The sequence below is a fragment of the Mesocricetus auratus genome, unplaced genomic scaffold, assembly GCF_017639785.1.
Source record: "Mesocricetus auratus isolate SY011 unplaced genomic scaffold, BCM_Maur_2.0 Super-Scaffold_100013, whole genome shotgun sequence".
NCBI classification, from domain to species: domain Eukaryota; kingdom Metazoa; phylum Chordata; class Mammalia; order Rodentia; family Cricetidae; genus Mesocricetus; species Mesocricetus auratus.
Window position 1 is genome coordinate 56,718,508 of NW_024429196.1, and position 27,833 is coordinate 56,746,340.

Sequence of the window (27,833 nt, forward strand, 5' to 3'; positions counted from 1 at the left end):
TGAATAAAATACAGACTTTAGTTAATGTGATGGACCAGGGGTTGACCCAGGGGTGGAGTGTGCACCTAGCAGGCTGAGTCCCTATCACCACATACACAAAAAATATCAGTCTTGTTTCATTAGTTGTGACAAATGCAAGAGTAACAGAAGACATTAATTATGGGGGAGCTTGAGTACAGAGTATGTGGGGACTATGTTAAATTCACAATTTTTCTAAATCTGTTAAAATAGGAAAAAGTTAATAAGCTGGGCATTGTGGCTCATGCCTTTAATTCCAGCACTTGGGAGGCAGAAGTAGGTGGATCTCTGTGAGGCCAGTCTGGTCTACAGAGTGAGTTCCAGGTCAGTCAGAACTATGTAGAGAGACTGTCTCAAAAAAACAAAAACAAAAACCCCAAAACAAAACAAACAGACAAAACCCCAAAGTTTATGAAAAAGCATAAACAGTTAAGTATCCCTAAATGCTGAACACAATATGAGCTGTTTCCCACTTTTCATGAGTTATTTAAAAGTCTTCCAAACACTGATTTGAATATGGAATATTATTCCTCTAGGGAATTGGTCACAGACCTTTATGTCCTTTTGAATGCCCATTATTTAATTTCCTTTTCATTTTCCTTTATGTATTGTGTGTGTGTGTGTGTGTGTGTGTGTGCATGGGTATGTGTGTGATGTGAGTACAAGTACAAGTGTGCACATACCACGGTGCACATAGGGAGCTCAGAAGACATCTTGCAGTCCCCTGTCCTCTTCCACCATGGGTTCTAGGGACTGAACTCACATCAGGCTTGAACGGCAATTCTTTATCCACTGAGCCAATTCAGCAGCCCCAGCACTTAAAGTTTTAAGAACACTATCAAACAATCGTACAGAAGTAAAAGTGTTTCTTTCTCCTGGGATGTTGTTTCGAGGCACTAGATTACTTATGAATGCAGTGTTGCTTCTCTGCCGGCTCCCAAGCACCTGCTGCATGCTGCATGTGATGCGCTCTTGTCTCCAAGAAATGGCAGAACTCAGTCATCTTGAGCAGCTCAGGGTCACAGCCATTCTTTTTGGGCACATGAGACAGTTTAGGGTCTGTTTATCCCAATAAATTATTAGCTGCCAGGGAGCAGGACACGGACACACACACACACACACACACACACACACACACACACACACACACACACACGCGCACACACACACACACGAGAGAGAGAGAGAGAGAGAGAGAGAGAGAGAGAGAGAGAGAGAGAGAGAGAGAGAGAGAGAGAGAGAGAGGAGAGAGAGAGGAGAGAGAGGAGAGGGAGACATGCATGTCTAATTTTGATTAGCAGGAGGCTGCTCACGAAGAGTCAATAAACTTTCATTGAATGAGTGAATGACTTAGTATGGTGACATTTTGTTTATGATCTAACAAAGCTTGCCTGAAGATCAGAGTGCAGCTAGCCACACTAGTTAGCCGTAGAGGCCAGGCAGTGGTAGTGCCCACCTTTAGTTCCAGCACTCGGGAGACAGAGACAGGTGAATGTCTGAGTTCAAGGCCACCCTGGGCTACACAAGATTGAATCTGTCTAAAAGAAAAACAGAACTCACACAAAGGTGATCTTAGGACTTGGGATCACTGGCCTTTAATCCCAGCACTAGGGAGATGGAGACAGGAATGACATGACCGGCAGAGAGAGGAATATAAGGCCGGAGTAGACAGGAGTGCAAGACAGTCTGAACAGCAGTCAGTCTGAGGAATCATAGGGACAGGATTGCCTCTTTGGTCTTAGGATTCAGTAGAGGTTAAAGGTCTCTCTTGTGGCTAGTTCTTTTACTTCTCTGACCGTTCAGCCTTTACCCCAATATCTGACTCGGGGTTTTTACTATTAAGACCTATTAGAATTTGTGCTACAACTTAGTGATTCAGCTTTCAGGCCTTCAGGTTGTATGGACCTGAGCATGGATTGAATTTTCCTCATGAACTGGCACACAGGCAGTAGCACTGTGCGTCCCTAAAGGTGCTCTGTGGCTGGATGTGCTTGCTTAGAGGACTCTGTAAATGTTAGCTATAATTTTATTAGGTGCTTGTTGAATTAAGGAGCTTAATATTTGTAAGGATTTTAGAACTGTTCCCAGTACAGGCCAAGGGCTTTTGTGTTCATTTTCTCCTTCTCCTTCTGCTTCCTTCCTTCCTTCTTTTCTCTTCTCTCTCTCTCTCTCTCTCTCTCTCTCTCTCTCTCTCTCTCTCTCTCTCTCTCTCTCTCTCTCTCTCTCTTTCTCTCGTCTCTCATCTCTCTCAGTATTTCTATTGACCAATTTTGTTAGATTCTCTAGAAAGAAAGGCTTCAAATATGTTATATAAATTTGGGGCTGGAGAATTGGCTCCATTGGTAAAACCCTTGCAAGCAAACAGGAGGATCTGAGTGTGGCGGTGCACAGGGTAAGTCCAGTGCTTGGAAGGGCGGTGATGGGTAGGGGAGATAGGAGGATACCCTGAAGGTTCAATAGATAGCCAGCCTAGCTAAATAAATGAACTCCAGGTTTGGGAAGAGAGCACCCCTTGAATAAACAAACAAACAAACAAACAAGGCGAGAATGACTGAAGATACCTATGTTAGTTTCTATTGCACATGCTTACCCATATGAACATACGTTATGTCACACATATAATACATTCTCATTAGTTCAATGAGATATGATAGGGTATGGGGTAATTCAGAGCAAACCTGGTCTGATTATTTTTTTAAAAAATCAATAGTGTGTACTACACACAAAAAAGGATCATTCAGGGCTGCTGAATCTGATAACCTGTGTTTGGTTCCCAGATCCTGTGAGGGGGAAGGAGAGAACCAGCTTCTGCACATTGTCCTCTGACCTCCAAGCATGCCCTGTGGTATGAGTAGACACATACACACAATAAGTAATTCATGTTAAGAGAAAAAAAAAGGAATTTAACTTAAAAAATGTAGGGCAGAAAGGTGGTAGCTGGATGACACATCAGGTAAAGGCATTTTCTACTCAAGCCTAATGACCCAAGTTCTAATCCTGGAACCTATGTAGAAGTGGGAGGAGAGAACTGACTTCACAAAGTTGGCCTCTGACCTCCACGTGTGTGCTGTGGCATGTATGACCACATATAAACCCCAGAAGAAATCAATGTATTGAGACAACACTTCACTATATAGTCTTAGCTGGCCTGGAGCTCTCTGTGTAGACCTTGAACTCACAGAGATCAACCTTCCTTTGGTGTCTGAGTGCTAGGACTAAAGGCATGTACCACCATGCTGGCAAAATACCTTATTTAAAATGATCATTTAATCATTTAAGAAGCTGATTTTTAAAGCACTTCAACAGTACAATTCATACATAATTGACCACCTAATTTTGCAAGTGCTACTGATCTTTTCAAATATTATTTTTCAAAAATTTTGACATAGCTCAAAATGTGAACATGTATTTTTGTAGCCAAGTGTGGTGGCTCTCATCATTCATCCCAGTACTTAGGAAACAGAGGCAGGCAGATATCTACGAATTTGAGGCCTGACAGTTCTGCATAGTGAGTTCCTGTCTCAAAAACAAGAACGAAACCAAACAAAACATATATGTATATATATATATATACACACACACACATATTATGATTTAGTGAATACATATGCACCTCAGTGTATATGCGTATATGTATATACACACATATTTAGCATGAAAATATATATATATATATTATATAAACAGAAGTTTACTACACAATAGTGACTCTTGAGAAAGTGACAGATGCACTTGGTTCTTTTTCCAGGTGCATTTCATTCTGTGCATTCCATTCTGTCATCTAAAAGATGCTACTCAAGACTGAAAATGATTTAATGATCCACTAATGGCTTGAAGCCTGTAGCTTAGTTTTACTTTGGTCTAAACCATTGCATCTCACACATTAGCATGCATTAGAATCATTCCATGGGCTTTCTGGGCTGAATAAATTGCTGGGTAAATGCATTTATACTTTTCTCTTGGTATGAGACTCTAGGAACTGAACCCATGGCCCTTCACTTACTAGGGCAGTGTTTTATTATGGAACTAAAGCTCCGGTCCAGAGAATGTACACTTCCAACAAGTTCAAAGGTGCTTCTGTTGCTGCTGCTGGTGGGCTGTAGACACACTTTGAGAATACGAGTGCCACAAAGCAAACAAAACCAAGTACTGCCTTGTGTTTTCATAATCCTGTCTGGCCTCCAAATTCACTTACTGTTTTCATTAGATTCCATTCTCTTTCATTCTCGCCCAGGTCCTGGGCTAAGTCTGGGCTCTGGTTGCTTTTGGCCACCTTGTTCTTAATTTCCTTATGAGCCGAAAGTCCTCTGGCATTTCCTCTCTGAGGGTTAGAGATTGCTGGGTGGTCTCAGTTGAGTAGTAAATGTAATTAATTATCACAATAATTCAAGGGAGAGGTACTTGCTGCTGTTTCAAGGATCTAAAATGAGTTAACTCTGGTATAAAGTCAACCAAATATCCATTGGGCTACCTGTGGCTATTTGCTCTCTCTAATTTTTGGTCTTTTCTCTTTTCAGAAGGTGGGATATTGTATCCCCTTATTATTAAAAAAAAGCAAACCTTTCTTGCTTCTGTTTCATTAGAATAATTTAATAAAATATAGAGGTTGTTTTGGTGAATCACCATGAGCTAAATAAAAAAGGGAAAGTAGCTGGCTGATGGTGGCACACATCTTTAATCTGCACTTGGGAGGCAGAGGCAGGTGGATCCCTGTCCAGCCTGGTCTACAGTGAGTTCAAGGACAGTCAGGGCTACACAGAGAAACCCTATCTCGAAAAACCAAAACTCAAACTAAAAAAACAAAATAGGGAAAAGTAGTCAAAAGCAGAGTATTATTTGGAAAAGAAAATGACCCTTGCTGGGAATGTAGCTCAGTTGTCCAATGCTTGCCTAGAGTGTTTCAGTTCCCAGTACTGCAAGGAAGGGAGGGAGGAAAGGAGGGAGAGAGGGAGGGAGGGGGAGGGAGGAAGGAAGGAAGGAAGGAAGGAAGGAACCTTTAACTGCAAATTGCCCAGCTGAGCAGTGGTGGTTCTTCAGTTTAAGAGGGAATTGGTGAAAGCAAATGCAGAAAAGTCTCAAAGTGGACCTTTCTAGAGCAAAAAAACTAAACGGTGGTGTTTGGACAGGAAACAGTAGTATGGTGGCTTGGGAGGGGATATCAGCTAGGTCCTGCCTTGAGAGGGAAGGGGAGGCTAAAATGGGAGATGGACTGTTCAGCCAGGGAAGGAAATGGGGGTGAAACTAGCAATCAGATACCAGCTGACTTGAAGAGGCACTAGTATATACATAGTATATACAATTTAAGCTTTCAGGGAAGAATGGTTGCCTCCAAGCGCAGAGAACACAGTCCCTGACTTCCCATTCCTCTTGCTCTTGCATTCTTCCTAATTTTGAGTTTTTCCTCTCTCCCTGCAGATAGAGATGGGAATTCCACTTAGTTTTGTGGAATGGATAGCCTATAACAAGGATGGTATTTAATTTCCTTTTAGCCTCATTATGTTTAACAAATCAACTCTAGGTCCCTTCTTCCTAAGATCCATAATTAAATTCTGAGTTTTAGAGGTAGTAGCCAAGATGTATGCTTTTGGGGGTACAGAATTGCTGGATCTGCTGCCTTTCACAGCTACCTAAGCCTTTGGCTTAGAGAGTCTTTGTTGCTTGATTTTGGCTTCTTTTGTCTTTAAAGTCCCATCCCCCATCTCCTCCAGCATGCCTTGGGATTCAAATGTAGATAGAATGCAGATTATTGGAAGAATAGGACCCGCAGTTGGCTGCGTTGGCTGTAGTTGGAGAAGGAGGGGAGAAAGAGGAGACCTCATATTTTGCTTTCAGTCATTGTTCTCTAGAGGTGGAAAATAGCTGTGGTGCCTGGTTGAAGAGTTGTACTTGAGTAGTATTGGCTTGTAAGTTTCTGGAGAAGGAGTAAAATGGATTGAATCTCCTCCACTGCTTCCAGTCAGGTAAGAGCTGAAGCTTTAAGTGTCACAGATGTGTGTTGTAGTCTCGTGTGTCCATTGTCTGGTGTCGACCACTTCCATAATCTTTTAAGATTTGTACTGTGCACATGTGTACTGTGCACCTTGTAAGATACTACTGTGTGGTGTGTATTTTTGGTACAGTCTTCCTGAAGCGTTTGGGAAATTGATTTCTTAATCCACAGAGTACTTGCACACCCACACACGTGGTCTTGGTAACTCTGGTAAGAACTGCATTATTTCATAAAGATGGTATGAATTCAAAGCCACAAAGTGATCTTGAGCATATTTACTTTTGTTGTAAGTACTGATAAATGTTTATATTAAAAAATGAAGAAGGAAAGCAGCATTTGAAAGTAAGGTAAATTCAACGGATGATGTATAAAAACATATGAAAAATAGCATTTGATAATCCAGTGGTTGTTTTAAATAAAGGGAAGCAAGGAGGTCAGGGAAGAGGGGGTAAATGGACAGCCGAAAATGTGGTCAGATTTTCGATCACTAGTTGAGACACTGAATACAGGTCTCCTGCCGAGGAAGCCATCTCATTGGAGGAGAGGCAATTAGTGCTGAGTTTCTGGAAGAATGGCTTGCTAATACTTGGGCAGAGTCTACTTAGGAGCTACACCTTCAACATAGAGGACTAAATGTGGCTAGTCATAATTTAGGTCTTCGATGTTGTCAAATGTGAACTTTTCAGGGTGACTACTAAGGCTCTTATCCCTCCCACATCCCATCCCCAGCCTGTTTTTTCCACCACGGGGAAGGATTATTCTCTATATACTAGTCCAGCGTCTGATTGTGGTCGCTGTGTCTGTATCTCCAGCCAGTTTTCTCCTTCTGGGGCAGCAGGGATAGGACTGAAGGCTCTTTAGCGGTAACACTCGGCTCAACACCTTGAGAATAGTTAATACATTCTGTCCAGAAAGTAGCAGTGATGAGTGTGAGCATGATGGAAATAGAAATGTTTATACTTATTTTGGTATTCACTTTTGTACATGGGTTTCAATGTGAGATGCTAATCTGCTCACTGTGTGTAGAGGATCCCTTTGTTTTTGTTTGTTTGTTTTTTTTTTCAATTTGCTTGTCTGGTGTTTGGTCATCGCTTGAGCACTTAACATGGCGTCAGTGCGCCAACGTTTTTGAGATGCTTTTGGATAATGTCCTAATTCTTAGCTTCGAGTTTAACAATTATGCTGATGAATTAGTAGGACTTGAGGTGAACCTCGGGTGTAACAAACAAAGAAACCGCTAAGCGAGGAGGCCTGTTTGGAGGTGGGGACAGCATTGGCTGAGCCACCTGGGAAAGGCGGTGCTGGGGGCGCCTTAAATAGGTGAGTAGGACTCCTTAATTTGCAGTTCTTGTTTAGGTATTTGATTATTCTTTCTTTGACCACTGGAATCCCTGCTCATTGAATATCAACTTATTTCATATGTACAGGGTAGTGTTTGGGGCAGGAAACTCAAATTTGAAGATGAGTGGATCAACTCTAAAATATAGTGAGATAGCGCTGCCTTGGAGCACTCACTGAGTGCCTTGGGAGTCCCCTGAAAGAAGTCCGGAAGACCAAGGCTTTCGCCATGATGGTGCTAGGAGGTCTAAGGGAGCGTTGCAGGCACGGCAGTCACAAGCATGGGCACCTTGAAGACTTGGGGATTGCAATGCCAGGCACTCAAGGAGCTGGCGTGTTGTTGCCTTTTAATCTGGGTATGGGCAAGGCAGAGAACTTCTCGACATCTGTGGCTGTTAGAATGCTGTTGTAACAAACCAGTTGGGTTTTAAGAAAACTGGTATGATGAGCACAATGTCTTGGAGGTCGGTTAGGATGTGTCTTTGAGGGCTGAGATGGCGCCCGAGAGGAAGCACTGGGAGTGGAGGGAGGTGATGGTGATTTCCAGTACGGCTTAAGAGTAATCTGTAGTGTCCGGAGGAGACGTTCCATTGTGTTGCTGGCTGTTTAGGGAAGCTGGTCCAGTAGCCTCTTAAGCCAACGACAGAAAAACGTCCAGTTTCCCGGTAGATGAGCCATGCGGGCCGGGCTCTCTCTACCCATCTCACCTACAACATGAGGAAAGGCCAGCCGATTGCAGCAGACGGAGAGGGAGTGTAGTCTACCCGGTCCCCACTAGACGCGCCACCATTGACAGCTTTGGTCCTTTTAGAACACAGACCTCCCGGAGTCCACATTCGGAGCACTCCTCTCCGCTCCCCTTAAGGGAAGGTGGACACTTCAGGAGAACCCGAGGCCTGGCGTGGGGAAGCTGCGGGCAGGGCTAGACGGCCGCGCCCTCGCGCCGCCTTCCCCCGCGCCCAGATCCCACCCCGGTAGGAGGCCCAGCTGGCGACACGCGGCGGGGCGCGCGGTCCCGGCTCCGGGTCTTGGCTGCGGCCGCGGGGGCGGCGGGCACGTGGCAGGGCGGGAGACTCCACCTGGCCACACCGCTGGCCCCGTCCCTGTCCGGCGCCCGCTGCAGGCGCACGGAGGCAGCCTCTGCGCTCTCCCGGCCCCAGGCGCTAACAGCACGGCCACCGCCGTCGGGTCGCGACTCCAGACGCGAGCCCACCAGCCCGCCAGGTCCCTTTTGGCTCAACTTCTGGTTGGGTTACCTGCCCTAGCCCGCACAGTCAACCTCTTCCACGACCCTCTTGCACCGGTCCCGCCCTCTGCCGGGCAACTAGCGCCCACGTCCAGGCAGGGCCGGTGGGCGGTGCCGTGGCCAAGAGGACCCCGGGGAGCGGGACTTGGGCAACTCGGAGCCCCGCCCACAACCGCTGGCTCCGCCCACCACCCCTGCGGCCCCGCCCACCCCTCCCAACTCCTCCCCTTCCTGCTGGCTTGCTCCCTGCAGCCCGCCGCCCGCGCCCAGGCCCGGAACGGAGTCGGTGCTCCCCTCGGCCGCCCCGCCCCGCCCCTCCCGCGAGGGCGGCCCGAAAACCCGGAGCGCGGGAGTACTGCTCCGCCGGGCCGGGCGGCAGCACTGGGCATGCTCAGTAGCCGGGGCAGGTTTTTCAGTCGCAAGTAGGAAGCTTTTTGCACTACACCCGAGACCGGGAGCCACGGATCGCGCCGCACCGCCCGCACCGCCGCCGCGCCCGCCCCAGCCCGTCCGGCCCCTGGCGGGCGTGATGAGCCCGCGCCTGAGCCTCAGCCGGCCCTCCGGGCACTGAGCGCGGGCGCCCAGGGCGCGTTGCGCAGCTGCTCCTGCGCACAACCCCGCTGCCGCCGGCCCGCACCGGCCGCCCGGAGCGAGAGGCTGGTCCGTGCACTGCGCCCGGCGCCGGCTGCGGAGCAGGAAGCGCAGGCCACGCAGGGACCCAACTGGAACAAAGTGTCTGCCGCCGGGTGCCGCGCCCCGACCCCGCCGCGCCCCTGCGCCGCCCACCATGGCCTCCGAGGAGCTGTACGAGGTACTCCCCTTCCCCCGGCGGCGCCCCCGGCCCGCGGGCCTCGGTGCCCCGCTTGCTGGACGGGAAGCGTGCGCCAGCCCCCCGAGCGAGCGGCGGGCGAGGGCGCCGGAGTTGCCGGGCCGGGGGGAAGTGGCGCTGACACGAGCGACTTGCTCAGACTCAGCCCAAAGTGCTGCTGGCGAGGGGAGCCCGTGCCTGCGCGGGGCAGGGTCCGTGGGCGGCGCGGGGGTGCTTTTCCTGCCCGTTTGCTAGAGCCTGGTGGACAGGGTGTCGCCTCGCGGGGGGCCGGTGAGACTGTCTCCGGTACTAGCCAGAGGGATGCAAAATATCGCACCGAAAATGCTGAACGTTGACCACATGCTTTAATTAGGTTAGCATTGTGGCCGGAGCCAGGAAATTGAACTTAAACGCCGATGCGCTGTCGTCGCAGCCTTGGGAGTAGGAAAGGGTACTTAAGAGTCGAGACGATGAGTTATGGGTGACGGGTCTGCTAGCTTTAACTTCAAGTTTGAGAGTTATCGGTCTGGATCTTGGACGAATCCTGAATGTCTCCACGTAACTTCTTGACGTATTTCAAAGTAGACTTCCTGGGAGTACAGAAGGGTGAAGGCTGTGCCTTTGGACTTAAGTGGCTTTCTTGATTTCACATATGTTTAAATACATCCATTTAAAAGACTTAAAACTTTCCGGATTCTATCCAGACTCAACCATTATGATTCCTGTAGGGATCTGGGTGTTCAGGGATTGAAATGAGCATCTGTAACTTCAGCCCTGTGTGAGCTTGCCAAGGTGTGCTTCCTTCTGTGTGTGTTACTGCTTTTGGCATGGCCTGAAGCTTTGTTGACAGCAATGAGAGCCTTGTAGCAAGTTTTTTGTTTGTTTCGTTGCCTTTAAAAAACAAATGTTTGCAAAAGTCCTTAGAAGGAGGCTGCCTTGTGTAGACTTGAGGGGAAGGTTGTTGCCTGCCCTTGATTTGTTCTTCTTCAGTATGTTGTACCTATCACTGAAAATTGCCTCTGTCTTTCAGCCATTTTACATATTAGCAGAGCCCCAGTGTATTCAAGATACTGTCTTAGGTCACTGGGGGATATAAAGACAAAACTCCCCATTCCAAGAAGCTTTGCTTCCAGGAATGAGCATGTCTTAGTTGGGAACCGGCACAGTAGAGACTAGGAGACGGGCAAGATGTCTTACTGGCCAAGACGTGGAAAGTACAGAAAGTCCTGAGTGTGAACAAGGTGGGGATTTACTTTCCACATTAGATCATTGCTTAGTCTTGCGTGTTCACTGTTGAATGAGTGTTTGGGCAAGAGGCGCACATTATACATAAGTTGTATCCTTCATGAGTCAAGGGGATGGTGACACACCAGTTACTGTTGTGTTATGAATTAGTAAAGTTACTTTCTCTGTTTATCCTATAGCCTCCTGTTTTCTGCTCACCATTTTTCTGACAGATGTCATTTATAAATAGCATTTTCTACTAAGGTGTGTGTTCATTCCTGGTGTTCCTGAGTGCCTTGGTATGGAGATCTCATAGGGAGAGATGGAGGTGTGTGATGGGCAGTGCCCTGGAAAAGCACCTCTTGGGGAACAGATGGACCACCTGTGCAACAAGTCTGCGTTTTTGTTATTTTGTTTTGAGGGAAAAGGTAGCATTAGAGATATGATTTGAAGTGATGAAACTCATTGTAGGTGTGTCCTGGTTAGTATCTTTTAGGCTTCCTTCTAGCTTCTTTAGTGGGTGGAAACATTGTGACTGTATTACAATGAAAAGTTGATGTTGAAGTAATCTCAGGCAGCAGGAGGCTGAGGCAGGAGGATCAGGACAGTCTGGGCTTGCATAGTGAGCCCATATCTCAGACAAACAAACAAAAGGGCCAGTCAGAGGGGTCAGCTACCAAACCTCGCTACCAATGTTTGGTCAGTGTCGTCTATAGGAGAGAACTGTGATTTCTGCAGGCTGTCACTTGGTGCCCACACAAAAACAAGTAAATACACATAAATAAGTACATTAAAAAGGGGTGGGGAAATTGGATTTGAAGTTTTGTATAGGGTGGACAGTCCGGGTGTGCAGTCAGCTAGCTTGTTACTGAGTTCCAGCTGTCATGTTGAGTAAATTGGCCTTGAAAGCTGTTTCCTCATCTGTGAAGTCGGGATCAATGCTTCTCTTGTAGAGCTGTGAGGTTTATGTGAGAAAAGACACAAAGCATGCCTCTACAACAGGCATGTAGAAAGGGGTACGCAGTGCTGTCCCTAGCTGATCTAAAAAGTCCTGTTTTTTGTTTAAAAAGATGAGAGTTTGCTCACGGGGCATTATTTGTGCAGCAGGAATGATGATCAACTGTACATGAGCACTATGGTCTGGCTGGCTGGGCAGAACAGCATGTGCTTCAAAGGCCAGGTCAAGGGATAATGGTTTTATCATGTTTTTTTCTGGTTGTCCCTAAATTGATCTGGTTTTGGCCTGAGGCTCTGCAGATGAGAGTGCTGAAAAGTCTTGCCCTTAAGTATCTGCCTCGATAGGGGGGGTGGGTCTTAGAACTTCATGAACATAGTGAACTGTCTTACCAAGTGGGAGTTATTTATGTCTCTAACACTTAACATGGAACTTGTATAGTAGTAGATCCTTAGAATGTTTGACTAAGTGACTATTGGACCTCTGTTTTGTGACTGAAAAACAAAGGGACAATCAGCAAAAGGGTAGAACATTATTCTTCCAGAATCCAAAGAGCTGCTAGTTGCAGGGTAGGATGACTTAGCTATCTGAATCCCCAGCAGCTAGGACTGTGTGAAAGCATGCTTGTGTGGGCACAGCGTGCATGCGTCCCATCCGGCTGTACTCACACTTTATGCTGCGTGAGCCGAAGGTAGACAAAAACTTTGGAGTCTCCTTCCATCTTTCTAGCCAAAGGTTCCTGACATCAAACTCGAGTGCACCTAAAGCATATTTTTGGTTAGGCATAAATAACATAGGTTTTGTAAAAGACCAAACATCTTTTGTTTTAAAGGTTTTAAAATTTGCATTTAAAACATTGTTATGCAGTTCTATACATTTATCATGTACAAGCTATTGTGTTAAAGTGTGTGTATGTTGTGCAATCCCTTAAATGTGGCTAGTTGACACACGGTGCCTCACATAATTATCTTTGCGATGAAAACAGTACACAGTGAACATTTTCAGTAACACAGTATATCCTCATTCCACAAGTTACCATTGCTGTACAGAAGACTCTTGAATGTATTCCTTCTATTTTACTGTATCAACATTTCCCCAGACTATTCTCCCTCAACTAACCTGTACTCTATTGTGATCTTCTAGGAGATTAACTACAAGTAAGTTCGTGGTGTGTTTATCTTTCTGTCCTTGGCTTATTTCACTTAGCATAATATCCATTTTTTTCAGTGTCCCAAATGACAGAAACTTCTTTTTATTAGTAGAATGGTATTCTACTGTGTACATACACCATATTCTTTATTCGAAATTCTTTTTCTGTTGGTGAACTCAAGCCCACTCCATATCTGGTTGATTGTAAACAGAGAGTATAGATGCCTCTTAAGCATATTGGCTTTATTTCCTTTGGATCATCTGGAAGATCTCATTCTCATTTTAATATAGTTTTATTACAATGCTGGTACCAATTCACATTCCCACCATCAGTGTGCAGAATTTGCTTTTTCTCTGTGTCCTTACTTCTGGTTATCTTTTGTGTTTTCCATAAAGTCATTCTAACAGAAGGGAACTTGGTTGTAGTTTTTAAGGGTTTATTCTATATATGGTGTGTGTGTGTGTGTGTGTGTGTGTGTGTGTGTGTGTCTGTTAGAGTGTAACTCAGCGGCATCAATCCTCTTCTTCCGGGGATTAAATTCATATCACCATGCCTTTGTGGGGGTGTATTTACCATTTTTCCTCATTGTTGATGTTGAATATTATTACTGTACCATTTGGCCATTTGTATCTGTTTTTATTCAAGACAGAGTTTCTCTGTGTAGTTCTGGCTGTCCTGGAACTCCCTCTGTAGACCAAGCTGGCCTCAAACTCACAGAGATCTGCCTGCTTCTGCCTCCAGGTGCTGAGATTAAAGGTGTGCAGCATCATTGCCTGTCTTCTGTGAGTCTATTTTTATGTCAGACTGTGCACTTTTATTTATGATAACTTCGTAGTATATTTTGAAGTCAGTGTGAAGCCTCTAAGTTTTTTGTTCTTACTCAAAATTGCTTTATCTGTTTGGAAACCTTTTATTTTTTGTATATGAATTTTAGACTTTGTCCTGATTTTGTAAGAATGAATGTCATTGGTATTTGATGGCAATCATATCTTCAGACTGTTCTTTGTATTATGGGCATTTTAACAATATTGTTGATTCTAATCCATGAACATGGTATATCTTTTTACCTTTGTGTCTTTTGTCAATGTTTTGCAGTCGTGTGTGTGTGTGTGTGTGTGTGTGTGTGTGTGTGTGTGTGTGTGTGTGTGTGTGTCTGTGTGTGTGTGTTGCTAGAATCTGGCCTAGGGTCTTGTGCATAATCGACAGCTATCCTAACAATGAGCTTACACCTCCTGCCCTGATATAGATGAGTTCATTCCGGAGTCTTTCACTTTATTTTGCTATAGCTATAAGTTATAAATGTGATGACTTACTTGGTTTTATCAGATACTTTGCTGTTAGTGTATAAGAACACTTCTGATTTTTATAGGCTGGTTTTGTATATATGAAATGTTACAAGCAGGGATAGCAGAATTTCTTTCCAATATGTTTCTTCTCCTCTGCCTAGGACATTCAGTGTGTTGAATAGAAGTGTTGAGAGTGAGTATCTATGTTTTACTCCAGATCTTAGAGGGTTTTACTCCAGATCTTAGAGGAAAAGTATGTAACTTTTACCTGTCCAATACAGTGCTGTCCATGGTATTGTCATCAATACCCTTTATTGGGGTCACTACCTGATTTGTGAGGGTTTTATCCTGGAGGAATGTTGTTTCATCAAATGCTTTTTCAGCATCTGTTGAAATGAGCATATAGTTTCTGTTCTCTATTCTGTTAATGTGGTGTATTTGTGTTGTTCAATGGTCCTTGCATCCTATTGTGAGTCACACTTTTTACCCTGGCGGATTAGTATTTTCCTCTCCCTCCCTCCCTCCTTCCCTCCCTCCCTCCCTTCCTCCCCTTTCCTTCTTCTACATCCTCCCATATACTCCTCCTTGGTCTTTTTCAAATCCTTGACCTCCTTTTTTAATCAAATGTACATATATTCCTAAATACAAAAATACAATCTGCTTGGTTTGTATGGTATTACTTTCATGTATGTTTTAGGGCTGATCATTGATAACCAGATAACCAGTTGTACCCTTCCCTGGGGAACGCTATTTCTGTCACCTCAGTATCCCTTAGTTGCTTGTAGTTTTCTGTGTAGGGTTGATGCCTTGGTGAGCTTTCCCTGTCTACTATATCGTATGTGTTGTTGTTATTGTTCAGCTCATGTTTACTCAGCCCTACTGATGAGACACTTCTAGAAGACACAATCTCAGAGCACATTCCCTGGTCCTTTGGTTCTTACCCCCAGGCCCCAGTTCTGAGCTTTTTGTTTAGGAGTCATTTTGTAGATTTATCAGTTGGGTGGGACTGGGCTCCACAACTCTGCATTATGATTGGTTGTGGTCTTCTGTAATGTCTCCGTCTGTGCAGTTAAACAGTTAATATGATCGATTAGCTCTGACAGACATTGAGGGTGCTGTGTCATTCTTTATGTAAAAGAAGTGCTACATTTGCTCTCATCTTTAGTAAAATGATTAAGTCATATGTATACCTAGTAATTGTTTTAAATTAAGATTTATATCAACAAATGTCTGAGTTTTATAGTCATTTTCTATATTTGTGTACCCAGAGTTAAGAATTTCTTGGATGAAAGGGTTGTGAGTGGAAAAGTTTTAATTTACCCATTTGACAGTGTTTCTGCTTCTAAATATTCTGGGTGACTGTGTTAGAGATGTTGTGCCCCGCCTTCCTCCCTTGCCTTTTGATTTTTTTTTTTTAATCATGGTGTGGTGGGGTAGTAGAGGTGGCAGCAGACAGTAGTCACTCAGGAGCTCAGGAGTGAGGCGGCTGTCACGTCATGTCTATAAACAAGACTGTAGGAGAATAAATATTGGTACCCAGTTGGCTTTCTCCTTTTTGTTCATCTAGAACTCCAGCCTGAGGGATATTGCCAGCAACAACTAACTAGGGTCTTCCCTCTCCAGCTAACCTAATCTAGAAATGCCCTCGCTCAGAGGTCTTCTTGTTGATTCCTGTCAGTTTGGATCAGTATCAGCTGCCACGGTATTGCTCTATTTTTATGATTTACTCATTCATTGGAATTGGAGGTGTGCCTGAGGTTTTCCCTGCTTCCTACAAGTCCAATAAAGCCTCAAGAATTACATCTTATTAAAGATCTGGTTATCTGTGGTGGCGGGGCCCTCAGAACACTCATTGGCTGTGGCTCCTGCATATGAAGAAGTCCCACCCCACCTCCCAGATTTGGAACTTGTAGTTACCATGACGAGGCGGAGGTTTTGAGCCAACACTGTATTTACCTGATGGTATTGAAAATGCAAATAAAGTGTAAACTGGATTTCATAGCGACTGCTTATGGAAGTGGAGTTGGTAGTTTTTCCTGCCTAATTTGCCTGGGGATTATATCTTCTCTAACTTTTCTTTAGCCAAGGCTGGCTTGCTCTTAGCTTACCAGCTCCAGTGTCCTTCATCCAACCTGCCTAGCATAGGTGAGGTTCCTTACTCCACAGGACCTTGAAACGGATCAAAAGCCACACTTCATCAGCACCCCTCTCTTTAAAGTGTGGGACTAGTTTGCTTCCACCGGGGTTACCACTGATCACCTTCTCGGACATTGTTTTGCCATTGGCATGTTGTGTGTGTTTTCTTCCGGAGTGATGGATACATACATGTTTCTTGGATACTGTATTGTGATGTCTGGGGACATGAATGTGGTAGACAGTCAATGGTTGCTGATATTACTAGTGATGACGGGGCATGAGGGTCTCTTTGGGACAAATCTTACCAGGCATTTCGGATGTAAACTAGAACCTGAATTATGCACAAATTATTTGAGGGGAAGAAAGATTTCTGCTAGAAAGACAGATTCATTGTTGTTATTAGAATGAACTATGGGGCTGGAGAGATGGCTTTACAATAAAGGGCACTTACTGCTTTTTCAGAGGGACCCGGTTCAGTTACCAGCATCCACATCAAGTGGCTCACAGCTGCGGGAACTCCATTTACAGGTAATCCCATGCCCTCTTCTGGCCTTTGTGGGTACCCGCATGAATGAGTGCACATGCACACATTCAGGCACACATAACATTGAAAAACAAATCTTTAAGATGGATTTTATGTTTTTCATTCGTGAAGTGACGTGTGTGGTCAGGAGGGCTGTCTTCTAACACTGGCGTCACATAGCTAGCTGGTCAGCCCCAGTGTCTGCAAAGTGCCTTAGTGTGTGGGCCTTCCATCTGCGTGGCTTCTGCTGCCTGCCATCTGGAAGGTGGTGCTTTCCCACGATTTGTTTGGTCGGACCCAGCACTGTTGATTGCAGGCTACCGACATTAAAGTTAAAAAGTATACCTTTTTGTTAGTAATTTGCGGTTAGAATTTCAGGACATAGGGGCATTTCCTAATTTATCATGTAACTAATCTGAAGGATTCAGCTTATTTAGCACTTGAGAGAACTAGGGGACACCCCTCCCCATTCTGTGTTTGTAAGAGTAGCGTTGGTCAGCGCTGGGACTCCATGGGTACTGGTTAAGTTCATCTTGGGCGCGGTGTGCTTGGACTTCACTGACTTCCATAGCGTGATGTACAAGTGCAGAAGGAAGGAGCGCAGATCACCAAGGCAGGCAGATGACATTCAGGTTAGCTCGTGAAATGAGCTAAAGGTGGTGGGACTTCTTGGTCTTGGGATAATAGTTTTGGAGGTCATGAGCCCTGGAGAGAGCAGAAGGTGTGACATGTGTTTATGCAAAGTTATGCGTTAGAAAGAACTGTCTAGAAGAACTTTTTTTTTATGTTGGCATATAAGTGGTAAAGTTAAGGCCATTTTTAATGGTGTGTGTTCTACAGTTTTCACCCATGCCGTCTGTTCCGACAGTGGCAAAGTGAACATTCTCCTAGGAAACTGAGATGGTGTGGAGGGGTGAGTGGCTTCAGCTGGCTTTATGTCTTATGTTACCCTAGAACTGTGAAGAGATTATTGCTGTGTACTCCATAGACCTAGGGAGGGCTGCTATGAGACATTTTAAAATGTTCCAGGGAGATGTGCTGTGATAGTGACTCCATGGAGTCCATGGTCTCTTGCTGTGTGTGTGTGTGTGTGTGTGTGTGTGTGTGTGTGTGTGTGTGTGTGTACACAAGCAAGCACGTTCTTCTAGAACAACCCTTAAATGAAAGAAGTCTAAGCGGATTTGGTGATGTGTAAGTGAGATTTGTGATGGTCAAACCATCTTTTTTCAGTAACTTTTTCAGGGAAGTTCCAAGGACTGCTGTCAGTCAGGTCACCTTCCTGCTGGCCACTCAGAAGGCGCAGTGCCTCTCGGCTCAGCCTGCTGTTTAAAGAGTGCTGTAGCTTGGGTGAGGCGTGTCCCCCAGAGGCCTGCTGTAAAGGCTTGATAGATCATGAGCCTGTGGCATTATTGAAAAGTGCTGGATCCTTTAGAGGAGTGCGGGGTGGAGGGATGGCTGTCTTTGAAGAAGCTACTGGGATTCTGTCCGCCCCCTTTCTCCCTGCTTCCCAGCCACCATGAAGTGAACAGCTAGTTGTACTTCACTAAGTCTCATTGCCAAGGCAGGCTTTCTCATCACGGGCCCCAGATGGAGCCCCTAAGCATGTCCGTCCACCTCAGTTGTCTGCCTTGGGTATTGACAGCCCCCCCCCCCGGGTTTCCTTGTTCCTATGTCCAGTCTCAAACTTGACTTTCTTCCCACCAGACTTTGTGCTCCACTCTTCGGCTCTGCACTTGTCTGCTTACAGCGCTCTGGGCCAGGGCACAGGGACCTGGTTGCCTACTTTATTTAGCTAAGTTTGTAACTGTGCTTTAGGAGATTGCTTTTCTTAACTTATACTGCAGGCACCTGAAGTAGAGTGTAAGCAACTCTGAGCTCAGCCCGCCTTAGTCTTCCAACTGTCTGTATGTACTCTCCTCAGATGTGCAGATGTTAAAGAAGAGGTTGTGTGTGTGGGTGTGTGTGTGTGTGTACTCTTGAAGGTGGTCATTAGCATGTGGTTTGTTGTGCTTTTCCTCAGAATGTAATAGAACACAGGGAATATATACCAATAGCATCTGTAATTTGATTCCTAAAACAATGGATACTTTTGATTCTCTCCTGTGCCTTTTCCTGTCCAGGCTGTTTGACTCTACAGTGACTCCCAAAGGCCCATGTGTTAAATGTGGTCCTTGGTGCTTTTGGTAGGCGGTATAGCTTCTAAGTGTGGAGTCTAATGGGAGGTCTTCAGGTCATTGGGGTGCATGTCCGTCCAGGAATAGGGATCTGTTTCAAAAGAAAAGAGGTCTGGATGTGCCATGAGTTTCAGAGGGCCAGTGTACCAGTGTATTAAGAATCTGCTGTCCTTGAAGGATCCTCTATGGAACCTAGAGTTGTTCCCAAAGTTGTGTAATGTACTCCTAGAACTCTTGATGCCTTTTTTGTTTTGTTTTGTTTTTCGAGACAGGGTTTCTCTGTGGCTTTGGAGGCTGTCCTGGAACTAGCTCTTGTAAATTAGGCTGGTCTTCTGCCTCTGCCTCTCGAGTGCTGGGATTAAAGACATGTGCCACCACCGCCTGGCCTGATACTCTTAGAGAGAAGGTAGCTGGTGATTGGCATCTCCAAGCCCTGAAGGTAGCAGCCTCTCGGGGCCTGAACTTGAACTAAAAGGGGCCCTGATCCTTGCACTTCTTTGTTTTTAATAAAATTCCAACCAATATATTTTGGTCATATTCTTCCCCCTCCTTCATTTTCTCCCAGATTGCCCTTACTTCCACAACTCATGGTCGTTTTCTCAAAAACTTCAACACACACACACACACACACACACACACACACACACACACACACACATACAACTGAACAACAAAAAAAACCACGTAGTCCACTTCATATTGACCAACTATTCCAGCCTGGGTGTTGTCTGCTTTTAAAGCTGACAGACCTGACTGAAGAAGACATTTGCTAACAGTGCTGTGGAAGTAAGCTAAATAAGGCTTGACTAATTCTCAGTTATTTCACACACAGCCAGTAGGTTTCTTGTGCATTGCATCATGGAAATCTTTTGTGTGGACAAAAAGGAGTGACTAATGATGGGGTAGGAAATTAATAAACTTTATATAAAATGAAGGCAATCTGTAAGGAAAATGAACTCAATGAATCATCTTGGAGAACAGTCTTTGACTGACTTAAATTTAAGATGTCTAGAAAGACGCCTAAAGCATCATTGAATAAAAAAAATCAGATTGCATTTGTTCAGGCAAGTTGATTGAAAAATTTTGTCTGAGAGGAAACATCAGGTTTCTTTTAAATACAACTTAAGTGTCTACAAAGGTAATGAGTGTTAAGCCACGGTTTGACGTGTGGTGGCATTTTGTACATTATGTGTAAGTGTGGGTTTGCAGTGTGCTTGGGTGGGTGAGCCTTCACGCCTTCCTCGGTTGTGCTCCCCACATTACTCATTGAGGCACGGTCTCTCAACTGAACCAGAGCTGGCTGATACGCCCAGACCAGCTCGCCAACACACTCTGGCCTCGAGGGTTGGGATTCTGGGTGAGTCACCACTTCCGCCTTTATGGGCTCTGGAGATCTCAGCTCTGGTCTTCATGCTTGCTATTGTGTCTTGCTTCCACTACTGACTGAGCTTCAGGCCATGGGGTGCTTTTGGGGTGTGTGTGGGTGGTGTGTGTTGGGGGTATGTTTGTTTTTGTTAGACTTTAGGTCAGCCCCTTGTGAGATGCTGTTTTAAACAACTAGAGCAACAAGGGTTTGGAAACTTACAGAAGATTTGTCCAGTGCCAACATCACAGACTGATTGATGGGGCTAGAGCCATTGCTCAGCCGGTAAGAGTGCTTGCTTTTTTTTTTTTTTTTTTTAAAGAGAATCCAAGTTCAGTTCTCAGCATCCATGTGGGGTGCCTCACAGCTGCCTTCAGCTCCAGCTTCCAGGGGTCCAGTGCCTTCTTCTGGCGTTCATGGACACATGTACACATGAGAATATGTCCATGCATAAATATTTTAATTTTTAAAAAAGTTTTAGTGTGTGTGCCTTTTTGCCTGTGTGGGCACTTGAGTGTAGCTGCCAGAAGAGGAAGCCGCACCATTGAAGCAGGTGTTGATGAGGCCGATGAAATGGGTGACCGGAACTGATCCCAGGTTCTCTGCAAGAGCAGCAAGTGCTTCTAACCCCTAAACCAGATCTGCAGCCCATAAAATTAGTTTTTTTAAAGAAAGAAAAAAAAAGACGAGGGGTATTGTTGATTATAAAATGTAAAATGGTTCTGTAGGTCATGCATTTAGTGTGTGGAAATCAGGGAGCTTGGGCAGTCAGTCATGGAGATGCAGAGGAGCACATCTGAGGTCCGGTGATGGCTTTCCTCATCACTGGTGTAAACCATTTTGGATTTGTACAATCAGCCCAACTCATACATTTAATTAGTTACTTTTGCTTATTCCAAAATTCATTTCTTGTTTATGGAGGGAAGATTGGGCACTGTGGAGAGTGTTCAAAAGACCATCTGAGGGTAGATATGGGAGAGAAGTTCTGAGAAGGTGTTTTGTTGTCCACAGTCTCTCTGAGCTATGATTTGTCTGTCTTCAGTCACTGTGTAAGCCAACTGACACTCACCCGACATGCAGATTGACTCTCAGACCCCTTAGTTGTGGTTTGTGGCAAAGACTCTGTGTATGCCTGTTCAAGAAAGGATGGACGGGAACTTCCTTGTCCACTCTCCCAGTACTGAACACTAAGTACTATCACTATGGAGTCCATTATTCCACATTTCTCTTCCTAAATGCAGATGGGAGAGCGCATCTGTGAAGTAGGTTAGTTACATCTTAAAAGCAGCCCTGACTAGTTTGGGACTTAAACTGTGTAGACCAGGCTGGCCTTGAACTCAAATTTCTCCTTTGCTTCCTGTTGCTGGGATTAAGTGTGCTGCCATGCTGAATTTTGGATTTTATCAGGCTCTCCTGTAACTTAATACATAGAACAAGCTGGCCTTGAACTCACAGATATTGGCCTGCCTCTGCTGCTTGTGTTCTAGGATTAAAGATGTGGGCCACCAATTTTTCCCTTATTTTTGCTTGTTTAAAAAATCCTTTCTAACAGGGTATGGTAGCACAACTCAAATATCCTAAACCTTTAATACCTTTAATCCCAACATGTGGGAAGCAGATACAGTGGCTCTCTGGATTCAAGGTCAGCACGGGTCAGTGTGTCTTGAGATAGGCAGAGAACTACAGTTGGGGTCAGAGTAAAAGGAACACATTTAGGACCTTATAGATAGCTGTGCTGAGAACCTTTAGTTTCAGTGACATACCACTGGAAGTATTGACTATGAGTTGTGGCAAGGGTTCCCACTTTGTTTCTCATCCTAAAAGGGACTGATTCTGTCAATACTACTAGGGGATGCTGTGGGAATCTAGATTCTCGTTTAATCTGGAACTGTTTAATCATGGTTATTGCATTATATTGGGTATTTTTCTGCATTTATTGGAGAAGATCCTTTCAGCCACAGGCATTTTAGTTTTCTAATGTAGTAAGCGTGTCTTCTGTTTTCTGATGTGAAGCCATCCTTGCGTTGCTACAATCTTTTCCTGAAAGTTATTTGTGAAGGTTTCTTGCGATCGTCTAAAGCATTTTACTTGGGAAATGGAATTTGCACTTGTTTTGATCAGGCTCAGCTATTATTTAGACATGAATTGCAGTAGTTTATGGATTATGAGTTGGCCAGTATCTGCCCTCCCCCACTAAACAATGATCTGGGCGTGTCTGCCAGAGTTTCTAGATGAGGTAAATTGAGGTAGGAGAGGCACCTTAACTGAATAACACCCGTTCCATGTACCAGGGTTCCCAGCTGAGTAGAAACGCAAAAGCCAGTGAGCTGGCGTTTGTTCATCTCTGTTCATCACTTCCTGACTGAGTGACTGGACTTCTGCCTCCGTGGCTTCCCCTCTGTCTCTTCAAACTGTGGACCAGTAGAGAGTAGCTTATGCAGCTTTGACGGGGTCTTTTGTCATAGCACCAAGAATATACACACCAGACTTACATCCGTTGACTAGTATAGATTGGGTCTTCTATTTTCTCATGTCTGATCTTTTAAATGAGCTGACACAGGTGAGCTAATTTCTCAAGATTATATATTTATCCACCATTGTGTGTGTGTGTTGTGCATATTGAGCCCATGCTTTAGATTTAACCAAATTTGCTTATTGTATTTTCCCATTGAAGATAATATATTGTATATGTGGCTGTGCCAGCTAGCTTTGGGTAGCATCTTCTGGTCATATTTTTTTCCTTCCTTTGCATTAAAAACAAAAAAGGAGGGGGTCTGTCTTAAGGCAAGGATGCACACCTCTATAATTCCAAAGACCTGGGAGACTCAGGCAAGATCTGTTGAGCCTTGAAATTCAAGGCCCTGAGCAGCATAGTGAGATTACACCTCACATAAAAGACACGGCAGGAAAGGAAACCTGATTACCTCTGTTTTGTTCAGAACTACAAGCAATATACAGTCATAATTCAAACAAACAAGCTTAATTGTAAGAAGCGCCCCTCACTCTGTAACAACATTTTTTAAAAGACTTATTTATTATATATACATTGTACTGTCTGCATATATGCCTGCAGGCCAGAAGAGAGCATCAGATCTCAATGGATGGTTGTGAGCCACCATGTGGTTGCTGGAAATTGAACTCAGGACCTTTGGAAGAGCTGCCAGTGCTCCTAACTGCTGACCCATCTATCCAGTCTGTAACAACAAATTTAAGAGACCGGTGAAGGCAAAACAATTTGGGCACTGGTCTAGAGTTTAAAATGGCTGGTGTACCGATTTGTTGCTAGACAGTATGCCTGCAGGCCTCAGAAGAGGGCATCAGATACCCTGGAACCCAGGTTACATATACTTGTGAGCTGCCATATGGGGGCAGGGAATATAACCCAGGTCTTTTCCCAGAGCAGCTGAACTTCTGAGCTACCTTGCTAGGCCGATGCTGTAGGTTTTAAAGTTCTCAACTATGAGAAATCCCTGCCTTCTCTTCCCATTGACTGCTGCTCTAGAGCGTTACAAACTTTACCTTCTTCTAGCATAGTCCCCTATCCAAATCCTGCATCCTATTGGTTTAGTATGCAAAGCCTTATCTTAGGAATTCCTGGGACTTGATTGCCTGTTGCTGATCCTGGGCACAGACTGCAGGCAGCTTTCCAGCTCTCAGAATTCTGAGACAAGCCACTGTCTCCTGCTTATCTGGAAGTCTTTGCTGAGTTCTGTGCACTTCCTACTGAAAATGAACTGTAATTTATTTCTTATGAATGCAGTATGATTTCTGAATCTATATTTATTATCACTATTGAAATGATTCTTTCCCATTACCACTTTTCTTTGTCCCCCCACCCCCCCCCCCCTTTGTGGAATTTTTTAAAAGAGCTCTGGGAACCCGACCCAGGGCCCTGTGCATAGAAGGTGAGCATCCTACGCTGGTACACTTAATACTAAATGGTACTACCCATTCAGCTTTCTTTTGCCTGAGGCATTTGATGTAGACTTTGGAAGATAAAACTGTATGTATGTCTGACCCTGTGGTTGCCCTTAGTTTCTTTACACTCTGCTCACTCACTCAGCAATGATCAGGTCATTCAGTGATCTTTTTTTGGAATTTTAGAGGATGTGCGAATTCTTCACTGTTTGCATGCATTATCTCTCTTTTATCTTGTGTTCATCCGGAGTTTTGTATTCTTTTCAACATACCAACAATTGTGTGTTTAGCAACTTTGCTCTGTCTTATCTTCCTAGAAAGGATGGCAAGGAGACTTGTTCATTGCTCTCCATCTCTAGCTTCTCCCTGACTAGGTGAAGATCCCTGCAAACCTTTATGCACCTTTGAGTGTTTTGAGACAGGGTCTCTAGCCTGGCTGCCTTCAACTACCTCTGTAGCCGAGGATTGCCTTGGTCTGATTGTCTTGCCTCCTGAGTCTTAAGTGTGTATCACCACGCTCAGTGTTACATCCGTGCCATTTTAAAGGATACAGTTCATTTGGTAGGTTACTTTTTGCTGAATTAGATTAATTTTTCCAGGATTAATTTGGGTGTTTATTGTGTTCTCCTACCTCTTCTTTGTATGCTAATTTTTCTTCTTGAACTATGTCTTTTTCTTTCCTGAGATGCATTTTAAATAACATAGAATTGTCCCTTTAAAATTGTACATACGACATTTTTGTCATGCTTCACAAAGTTTTATAACCATCACTCCTATCTAATTCCAGGACATTGTCACTACTGAGTGAACCCTGTATCCCATTCTTCCCCCAACATTGGCAACCAGTAGTTTGTGTGTTATCTTTGGATTTGTCTGTTCTGGGGATGCTATATAATAGAAACATGCAATACCCAGCACTTCATTGCCAGCTTCTTTTAGTCATGTGAAATTCTTCAGTGCTGCATCCTTTATTACCTAATACTTTTTGTGTGTGTGTGTGTGTGTGTGTATGTCTGTCCTACATTTTGTTTATTGGGTCATCAGTTTAGGATATTTGAGTTGTTTATTAGTGCTATTTTGAACATTCAAAGTAGAAGAGTAGTGTGAACATGTGAGTTTATACTTAGGGTCTAATTATTTTAGAAAGAAGAGGAGTATTATGGGTAATGAAATTGCTATTGTGTATCAACTGACAACTTCACTGTAAGCAATACTAGTGATTGTTTAGCTGGATATAAATTTATGGGCTTGCAGTTTTTGTTAGCCTTACAGCTGGAGACAGCTTCTGCCTCTCTCTAGTCTCTCATTTAAGTGTCAAGTTTTATTTTTTGTGCTTAGTAGTTGTGTCATTTTATTTATGTGGTTTCATTGCAGTGGCTCTAAGTAGATATGATCCTTTGATCTGAATGTAAGTGATGAGGATGTTTGTAAAGAGAAGACTTTTCCTTGCCAGCGGCTTGGTTTTCCCCCCACCAGTCGCCTGGGCTCTGCCACGTTGTAGTCCCCAAATAACACACAAGACACTGTATTAATTATGAAGCTGTTGGCCTTGCTTGTCTCTTACTGGCTAGCTCTGACTTAAGTATCCCATAATTGTCAATCTAAATTTTTATCTTATCGGAGCAAAGTTCCAGACATCTTATTTCTCTGGCGGGCTACATCGTGACTCCCTGTGTTTCTCCTACCCAGAGTCCTCCTCGACTCCTAGTCCCACCTATCTTACTTCCCTATTGGCCAACAGTGCTTTATTGACATATACACAGGACTTCCCCAACAGATGTTGATACCTTTGAAGAGTTATTTAGGTTACTAATGTCCTTCCCTTGATTCATAGTACAGTGAACACGAAAGGCGGCCTTCTCTCCCTGTTTCTTTTCTGAAATTGGTTGTGCTAACATTGGTTTTGGTTCTCTTACATATTTATTAGAACTCATTAGTGAAAACTGAGAATGTCTTTGATTAGTTTTTAGATTGTAGATCTGGTTTTAAATATGTAAGGCTATGTAGACTTTCAACTTTGGTCTGAGTTGTATTTTTAAAGGAATTTGCTTCATCTAAAATTAAATTTTGATTAATCTATTTAGACAGTCCTGATAGGTTTCCTGGGCTGGTCTTGAACTACTGGACTCATGCCATCCTGTTTACTTCAGCCTCCAAGTAGCTATGGCAGTAGCAAACCTCACACATTGCTTGTGCTGTCTTTCAACCCATTTTAGATACTTGAATTTCTTCCAGATTTTTTTTTCATTCCATTGCAGCTGAAAAACATTTTTCGAACACTCATATATGGTCTGCCTTCATGAACTTTCTGTGTGTATTTGGAAGTATTGTAGATTCTTTCATTCTTGGTTGAGTGTCTTCTAGCTGTCTGCTGACAAGGTTGATGCTGTCATTTATTTCCTGTGTCTGCTCTGGGTTTTGTTCATTTTTATTATTGTACAGTGTTAGAATCTCCAACATTCATTTGCTTTTCCCTTTGTTTCATGTATGTTGAAGCTGTCATTAAATGAATATGCATTTTTAACATTGATATATTGTCCTGGGCTGACTTTAAAATCACTGGATTCTCTTTCTAATAAAACCCTTTGAAGTTGACTTCATTCTGTACAAGCCATTTTAGTCTTAGATGTTTCTTTGTCCATGGTAGTAGTTTTAGTTTGTTTTATATTTGTATGTAAGGTAACTCTTTAAAAATAGGTTGTAGATGGGTGGGTTTTGTGTGTGTGTGTGTGTGTGTGTGTGTGTGTGTGTGTGTGTGTGTGAGTGAGTGATTTGCCTTTTTATAAAAGGTTCAGTCTGTTTCTTGCTTTTGAACAGAATTTGTACCAATTACATTTATTTTTATTTTTGGTAATGTGTATGTATGGGTAGGTGATTCTGGTAGGTAAGGTGTATTTGATTGCAAGTGCTGGCAGAAGACAACTGTATCAGATCTTGTAGGAGCTGGAGTTACACAGGTGAGCTGCCTGATGTGGGTGCTGGGAACGAACACACACACACACACACACACACACACACACACACACACACACACACACACACACACGGTGTCTCCCCCCATTCAAACCAAGGTCTCTTGCATGCTTGACGTTTTCTATTCACCAAGCCACATTTCCCATCCTATCATTTAGTTTTAAAATAATTACTAATCTGATCATATTTAGATTTCTCATATTTTGCTTTATTGGGAAAGGATTTTGTTTTTTTTGTATTAATTTTTAATTAGCCCATCAATTCTTTTTTTTTTCTAGCCATACTTCTTTGCTTTTTTGAAGAAGAGGATAGTTGACTCAAGGATTACAGTGTGTTGTAGGCTTTATTTTAATCCACTTAGCATGGATATCAAACCTGGAGGAAACTGTTTTACTGTGGTGTGCTCTCATGTTCCTCTCACTACCCGTGGTCGTGAGTTAGAACCTGTATGTATTCTATACCTCTATCAGTAAGTAGCATTATTTGCTTTTAACTATTATTTGCTTTTAACTAATCTTTTATAACAAACAAGATAGAAACAGCTTATTGTTTTGTTTCTCTGTTGTTTTGGAGGCTGTCCTGGAACTCGCTCTGTAGACCAGGCTGGTCTCGAACTCGCAGAGATCTGCCTGCCTCTGCCTCCCTAGTGCTGGGATTAAAGGTGTGGGCCACCAATGCCCAGCAGAAACAGCTTATTAACATATCCACACAAATACTGTTTCTATTTCTTCC

General features: G+C 44.0%; 1 protein-coding gene across 4 annotated transcripts in view; it reads left to right on the forward strand.

The window, feature by feature from the left end:
* Positions 1 to 27,833, forward strand: part of Cdyl (chromodomain Y like) — a 211,022-nt gene that overhangs the window by 70,236 nt on the left and 112,953 nt on the right. The window contains exons 1-2 of one of the 4 annotated variants that reach the window (XM_040755829.1): positions 8,927 to 9,402; positions 16,613 to 16,678. The exons of 1 other annotated variant lie outside the window; for it this stretch is intronic. In XM_040755829.1, the coding sequence (XP_040611763.1) occupies positions 9,379 to 9,402; positions 16,613 to 16,678 (90 nt within the window). In that variant the 5' untranslated portion in view covers positions 8,927 to 9,378. Of the gene's footprint in view, positions 1 to 8,926; positions 9,403 to 16,612; positions 16,679 to 27,833 lie in introns of those variants that run through there. 2 more of the 4 variants (XM_040755826.1, XM_005066391.4) reach the window with 2 other exon arrangements.